Source organism: Sinocyclocheilus rhinocerous, unplaced genomic scaffold, assembly GCF_001515625.1.
Source record: "Sinocyclocheilus rhinocerous isolate Xijiao unplaced genomic scaffold, SAMN03320098_v1.1 scaffold1158, whole genome shotgun sequence".
Classification (NCBI taxonomy): Eukaryota; Metazoa; Chordata; class Actinopteri; order Cypriniformes; family Cyprinidae; genus Sinocyclocheilus; species Sinocyclocheilus rhinocerous.
In genome coordinates, this window is record NW_015632473.1 from 892,945 (window position 1) to 908,729 (window position 15,785).

The following is a 15,785-nucleotide window of genomic DNA, read 5'->3' on the forward strand; positions in this document are numbered from 1 at the left end:
TTATGAAGGATTATTATTATTATTATTATTATTATTATTAATTATTATTTTGGATATAAACATTACTATAAACATTACTCCTAGTCCTAAACTGAAAATTTGATGAGATGAGCTGAAAGATCTGTATTACTGTATAACTGTTAATCTGAAAAAGCATTAAGCAATAGAAGAATTCATACACATTGATTCACTGATAGATCTTCCATGGCATGAAGTCTTTGCAAGCTCACCTGGTCCTTATTCAGCAAGAACAGATGCTGAATGGAAAATTCCCCACATATTTATCTTTAACCAATCTGTTATCTTCCTTAGCTTTTCTTAAGAAGAAAGAACTTGTCATGAATTCCTGCTTCCTGTCCACTGAAATTTTAGGTTCTATTATGAAAGACTACAACAATTTGATCAGCAACTTTTAGCCTCCCTTTTGCTGTGGTACACGATAACAGCTACTACTCTCTCCGTAGTTAATAAATAGCAACTATTTTCATTGAATGACTCCAAATCTGATGTGCAGAGTTCATGCTAGTTTATTAGCCAATGACATTTTGTGATTTCGTTTAGATTTTTGCAGTAAGTTTGTAAAAAATGTATTGAATTAAAATATTGTCAAATTTAAACTATAGAGGCATTTGTGTTGTGATACTTTGCCCTGATTGTATTTGTAACCTACATCAGACAAGCTTTCTAAAGTGAAACAGTAGCTGAGGGCAGTCACACTCACCGAGGACAACATTATTCTTAGCACTCAGCGTAGTTCAAATAGCTGCTATCTGATGTCACCTTACTTATCTAGTGTTGATGGGCCAGAACAGAATCAGTAGAAAAAAACTTTCTTGCCTCTCAGACTCTGATAGGCTGGAAAGTCCTTGTCGAAACAAAATAACCTTAGACTTTTCATATGTGTGGAAAGAAGAGGAAAAAAGAGCAAGAATAATGTTTTGGCAGCTTAGAAGTGGTTCAGTTATCATGCTCGATGTGAAAGTGTCCCACCCCGAGAAATGTATTTCAGGCCTCTTGCTTTATTCCATTGAGGATGCTATGCAGAACCATCTGGTAACTTCAAAAGAAGTGTGAACTCTTGCATTGTGCGCTCTTATTTCCCTTCCCTGAATGCTGGTTAGTGAATGGCTGCTTTGGGATCTCTCTGAATGGACACTTTTATCTTTATCCCAAATGCGTTTCCTTTCTATTCTCAGGATGTGGAAAGGCTCCCGTTTTACACTTTTTTTTGACATGAGTGATTGGTTAACTAGAACCTATAATATGTTTCAAAGCCTATAGCGGTCTCCTCAATGGCATCCTGTTGTAAGCTGTAGCATCTTCACGAATGAGGAAACTGATATGAGTCAGGACAGTGTTCAGTGCTATACAGCATCACTCAGTAGTGTGTCACACCAGTATTATTTAGCATGCCATATGAACACATCCCACTTCCCATATCCTGAAAGCCATTTTGAGAACTTACCGTAGAGCAGATGTAATTGGAAGCTTTGCGCTGTGATTCTGAAGGCAGCCATTCCGAGAAGCCGTAACAGAATGATGTCATCATCACAGTGACCTCAGGGTAAAAGATGTATTGCGTCATTTGCTCAGGATTGGTGGCATCAAAGCGTTTGTGCACGAGGATACCTCACTAAACTGATTTCAGAAAGGCTTCCAATGTAGCTTAATGGTAAAATCATCTAGCCTACAGCAAAACATAAAGAACTTCAGTGATAACTAAGCCAATATTTAATATAAAATATTTATTTTAATTACTAAAGTACTCATTTATTGCTAGAAATGAAATCAAAAGTTTAAAAGTTATTTAAAAACATATTTACCAACAAAATCACTACCAACTGCAACTTTCTGCTACCATTTTATTTTTAATTCAACCATCGATCACACAGGAAAGTGGGATATCATAGGCAGCAAAGGATAAATCTGTATTTCCTTCAAAACTGACTGACTGGGCTTGGATGTGTTTTGTTGCCTTGCTTACTTGCCTTCCTTACACAGTACTGGTATACTGTGGTACCAACTAGGGATATGCCGGTATCAAATTTTCATGTTGCGATTAATTGCTCATGCTTTTATCACGGTATGCGGTATTATCACGATATTGCAATTTAGTTTTAAAAAGTGCTGTCATAATACAGTATAACAGGTTTAATAACTTTTTTCTTATAACAAAAATAACTGAACATTTAAATGCAATAAAGCAATACAGAAAAATGTATAAAGTTAAAAGTTTTACACAGATTAAAGTGCAAAAGAACTATAAAGACCAATAGGTATCACTTTACAATAAGACCTCATTAGTTAACCTTAGTTAATGCATTAACATTCACAATGAGCAATAGCTACATTTGCTACAGAAGTTATTAATCTTTGTTTAAAAAATACAAGTCTTAGTTCATGTTAGCTCATTAAATAACACAGTTGCAACTTTCGATTTTAACAACGTGTTATTAAATATTGTAATTACCTAAGATTAATGAATGTTCAGAAGAATTTTTCATTGGCAGTTTGTTAACTAATGAATTAACTAATGTTAACTAATGAAGCCCTAATGTAAAGTGTGACCGAACAATAAAGAATCAAAACACTTTCAAACAATATCTAGGGCATGTTGTAGTCCAGATTAAAATGTAAAAAAAGTTTGAAAATAAATAGCCTATTAAGTCTAAATATTTAAGTATTTGGCGCTGTGATGAACATCATAGCAAATACACAAATCTGAATGGCTGTTTAAATCATTTAAACACGATTCAGAAACCGGAAGTAGTGCAGCTGCTTTGTTTACAGGGTTTCCGGGGTAACGGCTGCATTTAAATGAATTATTGTTATTATTATTATTATTTCTGCAGTTTAGCGCCATCTGCTGTCAGATAGTGAAAGTGTGCTTTCATCCAGAGCGTCTCTCACATGTTCTGCCATGTGCTTCTCGCCCGCACTTGTTTACGTCAGAGTGCGCACGCATCTTTCACGCAGCATACAGCGGTGTTGTGCATTTTGACCAGTTGATGGGAAAAGTATTCTTAAAATGCATTCAAAATTCTGAATAATTTGTAATATATAATTATTCACGGTATTTAGAAGTGCCCACGATAACAATATCGTGCATATTCATTACCGTGATATATCGCATTACCGAATACCGGCACAAGTCTAGTACTAACTAGTCAATACATTTTAAAATCTCAACGATACCAGCCATTCTGCAGTAGCCTACTGCTAGTACCAAGTACAGGGTTGATGTGGTACTGTACCTGCTAGACGGCTGCTTTCAAATGCTGTCGTCATGTTTGTTGAAGTGCTCTGAGCGTCAAGGGTTTCTATTTACATTGTGTTTTTGCGGCACTAAGTATTGTAGCCAATCACAGACAAGTTTGTTGAGCGCATGAACGCATTGGCCAATCAGAAGCTTCTAAGTCAGTGTCTGCTCAATACATCACAGTTTGTTCAGTGTGAGTGCTGCACACTTGCGAATCATTTTGCTATAACCAACCATGTATAAACGCAATGTAAATAAGAGATTTATTGTGCAGTATAGATAGGCCTGGGCGATAAAACGGTATCTGTATTTATCGATAACGATAGAAAAAATGTTTGGTATAGCGAACGATATAGGGGCATGCTATGAATGACAAGCAGACAGCCAATAAGTTGTGACATCAGGGACGCAGTGGAATGGAATTAAAGCCTCCCACAAATTCCTGAGACAAAAGTTGAACCTCTTTTAACTTTACATGGCTTTCTATACATCTCTTGTGTGAGACACGAGTGCAACAGTCATAGTTGTCCGTCTCGAAAATGCGCAGAATATTTCTGAATATTAGTTCTGTGTGAATGGCTTGGTTTCGGTTTAACCTAACCAAGATTTTCTCTACATTGAGCTTCTATATTTCTCTAATATTTTGAATGAAAACCACAGCAGCGGCGCATCTTGTGGGTTCCAAATTGATAGGCTAACAAATACAATAATATACAACAGTGTTTCTCAACCAGTGGGTCGCGACCCACTAGTGGGTCGAGGATCATTCCGTAGGGGGTCGCGAGACTTTCTCTGTGTTCTCGGTGTTACACCGGCACAGTAAGTGCACTTCACAAAAGGCTCATTGAAACAGTGACCTCCAACGAATCGTATTTTCGAATGTCGCATGTTGAATCATTATTATACAACAATGACACTTACACTATCATAAGCATCTCGTGCGCCACTGATAAGGCACCCAGACGCACACCTAAAATTTGAATGCACCGTTTTTGCATTCAAATGTGAATTGTATTTTAAATTTGACTAATATTCATTTTTTTATTCACAATCTCTTAAACACAGGCAGGCACATCACTCATTTTAACATGTTTGTGTGTTGTGAATTAAATGCAATCTGTGTGATCGGCACTTTGGCTTTTTGTATTAAGCTGCATGTACATGATGCTGTTTTGTTCATAATTGTTTATGCAATTTATGAAATTATATTTGATTTATATATGTTAGTTTAGATGTTATGCACTTTTTTATAGATTGTCGTTATTACATTGCATTGAATAAACAATTTAATGTGGTGCATTATTTTGCTCATTGATCTTTTTAATTTGACATTTGATATTTTTAATGCGATGTTTACATAATTGAATAATATTTGAAGGTTACATGCTGTTTTAACATATTATGTACTAATAGCATTAACAATGAACAAATTATATTTAATATTTTTATTTTCAAATAGTTAAATAAATAAAACATATATTAAAATTAATAAAATAGTTGCACTGGTTTTTGCTATGGTACCCTAATTTGTACAGAGAGCAGTAGAATTTTACTGGTATTGGTACCGACAACTGAAATTTTGGAACTGTTGCAATAATATTCTGAAGCCAAAAAAAAAAAATCTGTGCCCATCATATGATTTTTCAGTGCAGACTCCAAATCAGGCCAAAAATCTAGACAAAAGTCATGTAGTGTATTCCAGCCTTTAGTGTCAGTGCTGGAATCTCTTAGGCTACGTTTACACGACAACGATGTAGTCAAAAACGGAAAAGTTTTTCCCTTGCGTTTTTAAAAAGTTTCACGTATACACGAAAACGTATTCAAAACGATTCGCATTTACACATATCCGCGAAAACGGCCAAAAACGCTGTATTACGTTACGTATGCCAGGCCAGTAGTTGGCGCTGACACCTTGTTAGTAAATAGTAACTGTAGGGAAGTGACGATTATATGTTGTATATGATTCGTCTCCGCTGTTGGTTGTAATATTGGTGAAGTAAATCCACACTTTGCTGAAGAAGCGTTAGCAAACTCTTGAGCAGCAACAACAGTATGTACTCCGCCATTGTTGTATATGTTTGTTCGTGCTTGCCTTTAAAATCGACACGTACTACGCATGCGCATGACGTCACCGTTTTCAAAGATGTCTTGGGTGTTTACATGGAAACCATAATGGTGGCCTTTTAAAAAACTTGCACTTTGAAACCCGTTTTCAAAAATATGCGTTTTCAGTCCCCAAAACGCCGTTGTCGTGTAAATGAACAGGCAAAACGCATAAAAAGTTTGCCGTTTTTGGCTGAAAATGTTCGACAAATGTACAATGTCGTGTAAACAGCCCCTTAAACTGATCCCAAAGTATAAATGTCTGACTGAGTTGTCTGTCTCTTTGCAGGTGCACTTGACAGTCTGACCTAGCTCTGGAACAGCACAGCTTTCAGTAATTACCCCTGTCCATGTGTCGCTGTGGTTGAGTTTTTGATTCTCTTGGAGGAGGCAGAGCAGAAGTTCCTTGTTCCTGTGTGGCTGAATCCTACGGAGTAACTGTGACAGCTTTGGCTGGGGCGCACGTGGCGCCACTATGAACGTCACCTCGCTCTTCTCCTTCACCAGCCCTGCGGTCAAGCGACTGCTGGGCTGGAAGCAAGGCGACGAAGAAGAGAAGTGGGCAGAGAAGGCGGTGGATGCTTTGGTCAAGAAGCTGAAGAAGAAGAAGGGTGCTATGGAGGAGCTGGAGAGGGCACTCAGCTGCCCCGGTCAGCCAAGCAACTGTGTCACTATCCCCCGCTCGCTGGACGGAAGGCTCCAGGTGTCACACCGGAAAGGGCTGCCTCACGTCATCTACTGCCGTGTATGGCGTTGGCCTGACCTGCAGTCACACCATGAGCTCAAGGCCCTGGAGTGTTGCGAGTTCCCTTTTGGATCTAAGCAGAAAGATGTGTGCATCAACCCCTACCATTACAAGAGGGTGGACAGTCCAGGTCAGTGACTAAATATATTTGAGCCGGTTGTTCATAAGCACTACATAATAGAAGCTGATTAATTCATTGTACTAGTGGTTGGGTTTCATTGATTCATCCCAGTGATTTGAATCTTTTGAATCTGTTCATTCGGATTCATTCAGTGACCCTTTCTTTAGGCTACATCATTATGACAATAGATGGTGGCAAGTCTTTTATGATTAAGTCACTGAATCATTCCCATTATTAATATTTTAAAAACAGTCTACTGACACAAGTCTTAAGGCCCATTCACACCGAAGAAGATAACTGTATGACTATAAAGTTTTAATAATCATTCAAATTCTATGAGAATAGGGAAGTCCACACCAGGACTATAGCTATAACAACACATAACAACAGTACCTTTGGAATCATTTTCGTTTTCTCATAGTAAAGGGAATATTATCATCTGTTGCTGTGGGCAATATATTTATAGTTATTGTTCTTGGTTTGAACTTCGCTTTATTATTCTTATAATTAACATTTGTATTTCCACAGAATCTACTTTGAGACTCTAGAAAGAGTGTTTTAGCATCATCAGCTGTTTTCCCACAAATGACAAAAGCAGATCTATAATTTCTATTCATCTCTTCCATTTTGTGAAAATGCAGACTCCTTCTAAGAAGGATTGTATTGGTTCAGTAGGTCAAACTGATGAATTGCTGCTTCACAATCATCACTCAAATGATGTTGGCTTGTGCTCATAAGCAGTCATGTGCTTCAAAAGGGCAAGACTCCTGTGAACAGAAATTATGATGCATGGAAAGAAACAAGAATGATTTTTCTCTTTATAGATTTGTTCAAAAACACATAGGCCTATTCATTCACAATCTATACACAGGGTTCCCACTGTCATAGAAAACATGGAAATATCAAAGATTTTTTAAATGTCATGGTCTGTAAATGTCATTGAAATTACTAAAATGTTAAAGTCATATATTTCATCCACTATAATTTGTTCCTTGTGATTTAAATCTCTATGAAATCTTTGTAAAAAATTTTTTTTCAGAAGTCATAAACAGCTGGAAAAGTCATGGACATTCATTGGCTAAAAGGCGTTGAATCCTGTAAATATCACTAAACTGGACGTTGTTTTGTTTTTAAAGCAAGGAGATTCTGTCCATTTGAATGTTTTGTTTAAAAAAGTAATATGATATCATCTTGTATGAAAATAATGTGCAGTTTTTATTTATTAATTTCTCTTCCTCTGTCAGGGAATCCCATATGGATTATATAGCCCATATGTACTTTTTTTCATGCATGTTCCTGAGTTTTCCCTACCCATGGTTCCTGCAGATGGTCTTTCTTTTTCTGTCCTTCCCCTTCCATATCTCTCTCTGGCCTCTGCCAGGTGCTTTTCTCGTTTGTTTGATCCTGATACCGCTTGAGAGAAAACTGTGGAGTCTAAAAACCTTCTGTGCTCTATGCGTTTGTGTGTGTCTTAATGGGAAACAAGAACATTTTCTTTGCCTCTGCTTATGGTAAAAGAATGGACTTCAAACGCACAGCCCCCTTTTTGTTGGCTAAGCAGAAGATGAGGGTCAGCTGACAACACATAAACAGCTGTCCACAGTATGTGTGTGTGTGTGTGTGTGTGCACATTATGAGAGCAGGAGCAGGAAATTCCAGGCGGGGGCAGAATGAGGGCTTTGTTCAGGGTCTGTGTACACTTTTGTGTGTATGGAGGCTGAAACAAGTGGCTGTATAGAGGAAGAGTTTTACAGGAACTCCTGTCACCCACACAGACAATAGCAGGAAAGACTGATTGCCCACCTTGCACATGCTTGTGTAGTGCAGGCCTGTGGATGTCTGGACACCTGTCCCCCGCCCCCCTCCAGAACGGCAGTACGCTGTCCACATCCATTTTCTAACAATACTCATTGCTATATCACTGAAATACATGTTCTCAATCTCACTGCAAATGTCTTGACAGTCTAAAACTATAAATAAAAAGGTATGTGGGCAACAAAGGCGGAAACACCAGTTACCACATTTTATTGCTCTACTATTTTTAGAGAGTACAGGCGTGTGTGACAACTGTGAATATGTCTCTTGGATGAGATAGGGAATTTGTATATTTTACAAAAATACTGAAAATAGTGGACGACAAAACAATACTAAAGATATACCATAATCATGAATTATTAAAGGGATAGTATACCCAAAACATGAATATTCTGTAATCATTTACTCACCCTCATGTTGTTCCAAATCTTTATGCATTTTTTTCTTCTGTGAATCATTGAAGATATTTAAAAAATATATATCTCACTGTTTTCTGACCATACAATGATGGAACTTTCATTGTATGGACACAAACAGTTGAAACATTCTTCAAAATATCTTTTTGTAAAGTCATAGAGGTTTGTAACAACATGAGGGTGAGTAAATGATGACAGAATTGTCACATTTGGGTAAACTGTTATTTTATTGTTTCTTTGATATATTTTTGGTTCTCGGTGTGCAATTTTATTTTATTTATTTATTTATTTTATTTTATTTATTTATTTTGCCAGTATTCTCCAAATCACTATGGCGAGTCTACAATAATGATTACTGTTAGGAGTTATCAGGTTTGTTTTGGCAGGAAATTTCAGGATTTCATTAGTTCTTGTGCATCTATATCAACTTAATAGATGTTTTTCCTGAACGCGGAAGTCACGCCTGACTCTTAACCGGAAAGATGCTTTGCATTTCCGGTCTCCAGTGTTTCTAGTCAAATTAGCGTATATTCCGAGCTGATAATCCAATGTTAAACCTATTAAAATATTTAAAAAATGCACATGGCTCCATAGCGCCATCACTTTACAGTGTCGCAATGACCGTCATTAGTCAGTGCCTCACTCCTCAAAGTATAATGAGTGTGTAGATGACACAAAGCTGCCGATGTTAGCTACATTAAAAACAGATGGGCACTATTTGAATGGGTTCCTATGGAGACCGGAATAAAAGAGCATCCAATCAGGAGTTAGAATTCATAATAGCGGCACTCATCGTTTACTCAGGAAAAAGGTATATATATACAAAAGAAAGTTTGGCCACTAGTGCAGGTATGCCGCTTACCTAGATTATATATTTTTTTGTTAGTATACGTCTTGTAGGATTTTCTTATTCTCAGTGATTATGGTGTACTGTAGCTTGTCAGATATGCTCTGATTTGGTGGTCACAGGGTGTATATGGCCATACATGAATTCATATCTCATTCATTTGTCAAAGTCTGATGGATTCTCGTGTCACCTACTTCATTCTGATTGTTTTTGATATTTCTCCTCTCTTCCTTCAGTGCTGCCACCTGTGCTGGTGCCACGAAACAGCGAGTTCAATGCGAAACTCTCTATGCTGCCACGCTTCCGTAACCCACTCCACCAGACGGAACCCCCTATGCCTCAGAACGCCACCTTCCCTGACTCCTTTCAACAGCAACCCTCGAACGCCCTTCCCTTCACCCCGAACTCCCCGACCAACAGCTACCCCAGCTCGCCCAACAGCGGCACAGGCAGTACAGCCACCTTGCCCCATTCACCATCCAGCTCGGACCCAGGCAGCCCTTTTCAGATGCCAGGTGAACTGCGCTTATGCTATTCTTTTCACTGTCTTTACAGTAACAATCAAAATTAGTATGATTTTTAGTGTTTTTTTTACAGAAGTGTCTTATTCACACACCAAAGCTGCATTTATTTGATCAAAAATGCAACAAAAAGTAATATTATGAAATATTTTTTGAGTTTTGACAATTACAACTTTGTTATTGTATTTATTGTATTTTAACATGTCATTTATTTCTTGGTTTTTTAAATTAATTTGTATTTATACCACTATACTTTGTCATTATTAACATTGAATTTAAAAGGCAAAACTAGTTAACAACACTGCTGCCATGGTGTTTCTATTGCTTCTAAGGGAGCGACTGCAAATTGGACATCTTTCTCACTTCTGACTGCTGAGATCAATCTCCCTTTTTTCCTCTTTTGGAAAATAGTGGAAACACAATATTGTTTTTTTTTTTCAAATATGAATTTAAAAAGTAAGACTTGCTGTGCTTCTATAGAAATCTTCACTGCTATAGTTTAATACAGATTTTCAAACCTGGGAATGTAAAAAAATATATTTTAGGTATATTTATATTTTATATTTATCTTATTTATGAACATCTCTTTTGTCTGTTTTTTTTTTTTTTTGGTTGTTGCTTCAAAAGAAACCCCTCCACCAGCTTATATGCCCCCAGAGGAGCCAATGACGCCAATGACTCCCCAGCCAATGGACACTAACCTGCTAGGTCAGAACCTGACATTGGAGCTCAACAACCATCCAGGTACACTCCATTTAAATGATAAAAACCACACCAAAATGAGACACCACACTAATGGCGCTTTTCCACTGCATGGTACGACTCGGCTCGGTACGGCTCAGTACGGTACGGCACGGCTCGGTTTGCGTTTCCACTGCAGTTTAGTACCGCTTTAGAGTGGGCGGGATTATTCACATGTCGTTATAGTTGCGCCGCCTCTACTGCCGCGACTCCTAAAAAACTTTTTCATTCCGCGTCGCCCCATCAAGCTCTCGCTGGATCCGCTCCTCTGCTATCAACGAGAGGAACGTCTGTACTTCCTCAACAGGGGGAACAGCCACTTTTTAGTTGTTAAAAAAAGGTGCGCTCGTTCAAAACAGTTGCGTTCTATCCTTTGCTGGCTGTGCTGATTTAAATCTAGCGCTTCTTTTGTGTTTGTGTAGCAAGTTCAGTGACGCAGGTAGCGATGATTCTCTCCGGCCAATCCGTGATCAGCAGAGTTTATACGTCACGTTTTGGTAACGGTACGGTACGCTTGGAACCCCAACCGAGGTGGTACTAAAAAAAGTACCAGGTACCAGGTACTGTACCCAGTGGAAAACCCCCCAAAAGTGAACCGTACCGAGCCGTACCGTGCCGTACCATGCAGTGGAAAAGCGCCATAAGCTTCAGCCACTCCGGCAAAGATATCGCCCGTTCCTTACAGCATGACATGGGCTGCTTTAAGCTATCAGCAGATGCCTGCCCACACTGCAGGTGCAGGAAGTCCAAACACAGACATACTCTCACACACACAAATTTGCAGACAGTCTAACTTTTTGTTCTTTAAATCTGGTTAATCTTGCAGCAAAGTATGTAATAAAATCGCATACATTAAGTTACAGTTATACAGTATCAGAAAATAATGTTTTTCTTTGAATATCGGTAAACAGTAACATTAATGATGAATTAATTTTCTGTATTTTGTTCCACATCCTGCTCACTGTTATCCTCCAAACAATGTTCAGATTGAAGGCTAAGAAAATAAATTAAGTGGACATACATATGCAAGCTGTGCCATACATGTGCAAAAAAGATTTTAAATGTAAATATTACAAAATTGTGCACAGTTTTGACATGTAAATGTAAGATAGTTTTTACATTTGTATCTAATTAAATCCGTTATGATAACTTTACAGTTACTGCTTTCATAGAAATACCATTAATTGACTAATTTGAAGATCCAGCAACAATATTTAGTCAATTGATGCCAGTAAACTATGTGAGTACACAAGTTTGCTTAAAGAGTATATAATAGCATTCTCATGTTTAGGACAACTAGGTTCATGCACCCACTGCTATTTTTTTAGTGTGTTTTGTCTATAGACTGCATTTTGTCCATGACTGATGTAAGTTAAAGTGCACAGCGCAGAGACCAGATTAGATAATGAAATTTGTTGTTAATTATTTGTATTATCCATTCGTTATTGCAGCACTGTTGGGCTGTGAGTTAGTATTGGTTATGGTGCATTATTTACAGTTAGTCAATGATAGCAAAAGCTTGAATGAACACTGCATACATTACTGCCCTGAATGCTGTAAACACCTTTAACATGGGTTAATTACAGGTTTTACGTTCCCATTTTTATTTCTTATGCATCCTGTGTTTGGAAAAATTGTTTTAACACAATGTTTAAAACACACACATTTGTGTTCATGGCATGAAAACAGCCCTGTACTTCAGAATGATTCCAATTATGCAGCACATTAAATATAAAGTTTGTATGTAGTGACTCACAGAAGGTGAGGGGTGCGCAGAAACAGGCGAGCTGTTGAAATATTTGTGGAAGTTGTGGTACCGTCAAAATTTTGGGATGCGCACTCAAGCTGCATCCTGTGGCGCACTCATTTCTATTGTGATAGGCTAATGGGAAAAGAGTAGACAAAACACACCTGTGGCCCAGTGTCACAGACCAGAGGAAGCTGGGTAGAAACATGCCATAGATAAACACATTACCCTCTCTTTGGGATTTGCACAGTTGTCACAGATGAACTGTGGGTATCAGAAAGAGGACATATTAATGACTGGTGTTTTATGGGACCCACACGTTTGCTTGCACTGGAGTGCGATTTCATACGGACAGCTATCCCACTTGTATTATGCTGATTTGGTTGTATTTTGTTGGCCCTTGAATAGTGCAGGGTAATAACCAATCACTGCAGCCCGTTACTAAAGTGTTACCATTAATAGCCTAGCAACAGTGACCTCATATAAATACCCTAGTAAAATCGATATGCCCTCTGCTGTAAGAGATGAGATGCAAGTCTAAATCTGTTAATCATATTGCTTAATCATATTCAAAGACACAATCCAGCACTAAAGGTGCATTAATACCAAAATAGCAAAATAAAATGTTTTGGTGGTTGTGTCAATACAGTCAAAAACAAATAAAAATAATAATATGCTTTATGTTAACCTGTGAAATTGCCAACTTGTTTTAAAAGGTTATAAAATATACATATTAATATTAAAAATGCACACAGCTTTTTTTTTTACACACTTTAAAAAAAAAAACTTTTATTCAGCAAGGATGCATTAAATTGTTTAAACGTGATAGTAAGGTTTTATAATGTTACAAATATTTCTATTTCAAATAAATACTGTTCTTTTGAACTTAAAGGGAAAAAAACTGTTTTCCACAATAATATTAAGCAGCACTGTTTTCAGTATTGATACTAATAAATGTTTATTGAGCATCAAATCAGCATATTAGACTAATTTCTTACAAATCAAGTGATACTGAAGACTGGAGCAATGGCTGATAGAATAAATTACATATTACAAATTAGGAATAAATTACATTTTAAAATATATTCAAATTGAAAATGAAATGACTGTTTTCACTGCATTTTTGACCAAATGAATGCAGCCTTGGTGATCTTAAAGTGATAGTTCACCCAAAAATTAAAATGCTGTCATTAGTTACTCACCCTCATGTTATTCCACACCTGTAAGACCTTTGTTCATCTTTGAAACACAAATTAAGATATTTTTTATAAAATCTGAGAGCTTTCTGAACCTGACAGAATTTTCATTTTTGGGTGAACTATCCCTTTAAGAGTTACTTATATGTGACCCTGGACCACAAAACCAGTCTTAAGTCGCTGGGGTATATTTGTAGCAATAGCCTATGTATTTATAGAAACAGTTACCCTTATGACTGGTTTTGTGGTCCATGGTCACAAATTTTAATTTTCACACCATTCTACTTTGCTTTAATACAGTATGTGTATGTGTGCTTGTGCTCAATGAGTTCATAACCATCTGTGCAGATGTTCAGCCTGTGGCATATGCGGAACCCAAACACTGGTGCTCCATTGTGTACTATGAGCTGAATAATCGTGTGGGAGAGGCTTTCCAGGCCTCCTCAACCAGCGTACTGGTGGACGGCTTTACCGACCCCTCCAACAACCGTAACCGTTTTTGCCTCGGTCTGCTGTCGAATGTCAATCGCAACTCGACCATTGAGAACACTCGACGCCACATCGGAAAAGGTTTGACTGAAATGATCACTATATAAAACAGTATCTGCCTATTGTGTGTTGAATTGCACTATTATATAGCACTAAAATATGACAATGAGTTGATATGATAGTAACAGGATACTGAAGTGCGGTTAATAAGCTAAATATTCATAATGTAAACTCGTAATCACCTTTTCATCTATTTTGCAGGAGTACATTTGTACTATGTGGGAGGAGAGGTATACGCGGAATGTTTGAGCGACAGCAGTATCTTTGTTCAAAGCCGCAACTGCAACTATCACCATGGTTTCCACCCCACCACCGTATGCAAGATTCCCAGTCGCTGCAGCCTAAAGATCTTCAACAACCAGGAGTTTGCCGAGCTCTTGGCACAGTCCGTCAATCACGGTTTTGAAGCCGTCTATGAACTCACCAAGATGTGCACCATCCGCATGAGCTTTGTAAAGGTAAGCTAGACTATATATAAACGAATAATTCAAGTGATCGCTCACCCAAAAATTTACTCCTCCTGTATGCCTTTTTTTCTTCTGTAAAACACAAAAGAAGATATTTTGAAGAATGCTTCTATCAAACACCAAATAACAGTTTTTATGTTTTTTGAAATAAGTCTCGTATGCTCGCCAAGGCTGCATTGTATTTGATCAAAAATCCAGTAAATATTGGAACAAGACAACAACAACACGCTAGTTTCATTGATCTGATCCCGGTCTTGTCTTCTCTTCACTGTATTTTAAATGAAGACCACCATGTGGATGTGGATGCCATGCATGTGGCATGACGGTGCCAGTAGGATCAAAAGAAAAGAAAACAGCGCCCTCTAGTGTCAAATATGAAATTTGTATTGAAAGGTTACAGACTATGTGCTGCACACTTCTGTATCATGATGTTGTGCAAGTAGAGCAAAGTCTCATTTTCCAGGTACAAAAGGTAAGTTGGGAGCTATGTAAGTTTATGTATATATTATTTATGTGTACTGTATGTATTCCCAAAACACAAATAGTTCATAATCAAACTACATTAACTGTGTCTTAAAATTATAGTTTTATTCAGCATAACAGGAGGTGCATGCAGATTCTAAATAATTATAAATATTACAACGAATCTGAATGACCTTTTACAACAATAGATATATTCTCACACCATGGCAAAACAAAAGTGTATTTTATTAAAAATGGCCACACGGTGGCGCTTATAATAAATAACTTTTTAGTTAATAACTCAGCAAATGTGATAGAATCAAAATTCTTGTTACGAGTCCTTGCTTTAACCCTGAACAAGAGTACATTTAATTTTTATGATTATCTATAAACTTTTTCCGCCATTTTAATTTGATTAAAAACAAATAAATACATAAATAAAAATACTTTTTCAAACTCCTCCTAGACCGTTTTTCAGATCTTCACCAAACTTGCCGAGGTTGCTTTGTTTCTTCTCAATAGGTGAGTAAAGGCCCGTTCACACCAAGCACGATAACTATAAAGATAACGATACATTTCGCTGCTTCTTCTGGCCGCTTCCTCTCCTTCATCGCATCGACTCTGTTCGAAACCGTCGTTGAAGCGCGGAACAGACGTGAGCCGATTCGTATAGCGCAGCGCTGCCAGTCAAGACTAACCGATTTATGATATATTATCATTTCATTATCGTATGACAAAATCGGAAATTATCACTTTGGTACATTGAGAAGAGAAAAATATAAAATATTATTAATAA

At 37.5% G+C, this 15,785-nt stretch overlaps 1 protein-coding gene across 1 annotated transcript in view; it reads left to right on the top strand.

Moving 5' to 3' along the window:
* LOC107742554 (mothers against decapentaplegic homolog 1-like) overlaps nucleotides 1-14,518 on the top strand; it is a gene marked incomplete at its 3' end in the record, with an annotated part of 18,741 nt that extends 4,223 nt beyond the window's left edge. The window contains exons 2-6 of the mRNA XM_016555575.1: nucleotides 5,652-6,237; nucleotides 9,543-9,821; nucleotides 10,455-10,571; nucleotides 13,860-14,081; nucleotides 14,262-14,518. Coding sequence (XP_016411061.1) covers nucleotides 5,838-6,237; nucleotides 9,543-9,821; nucleotides 10,455-10,571; nucleotides 13,860-14,081; nucleotides 14,262-14,518 — 1,275 coding nt within the window. The remainder of the gene's footprint in view (nucleotides 1-5,651; nucleotides 6,238-9,542; nucleotides 9,822-10,454; nucleotides 10,572-13,859; nucleotides 14,082-14,261) is intronic.
* Nucleotides 14,519-15,785: the final 1,267 nt, after the last annotated feature.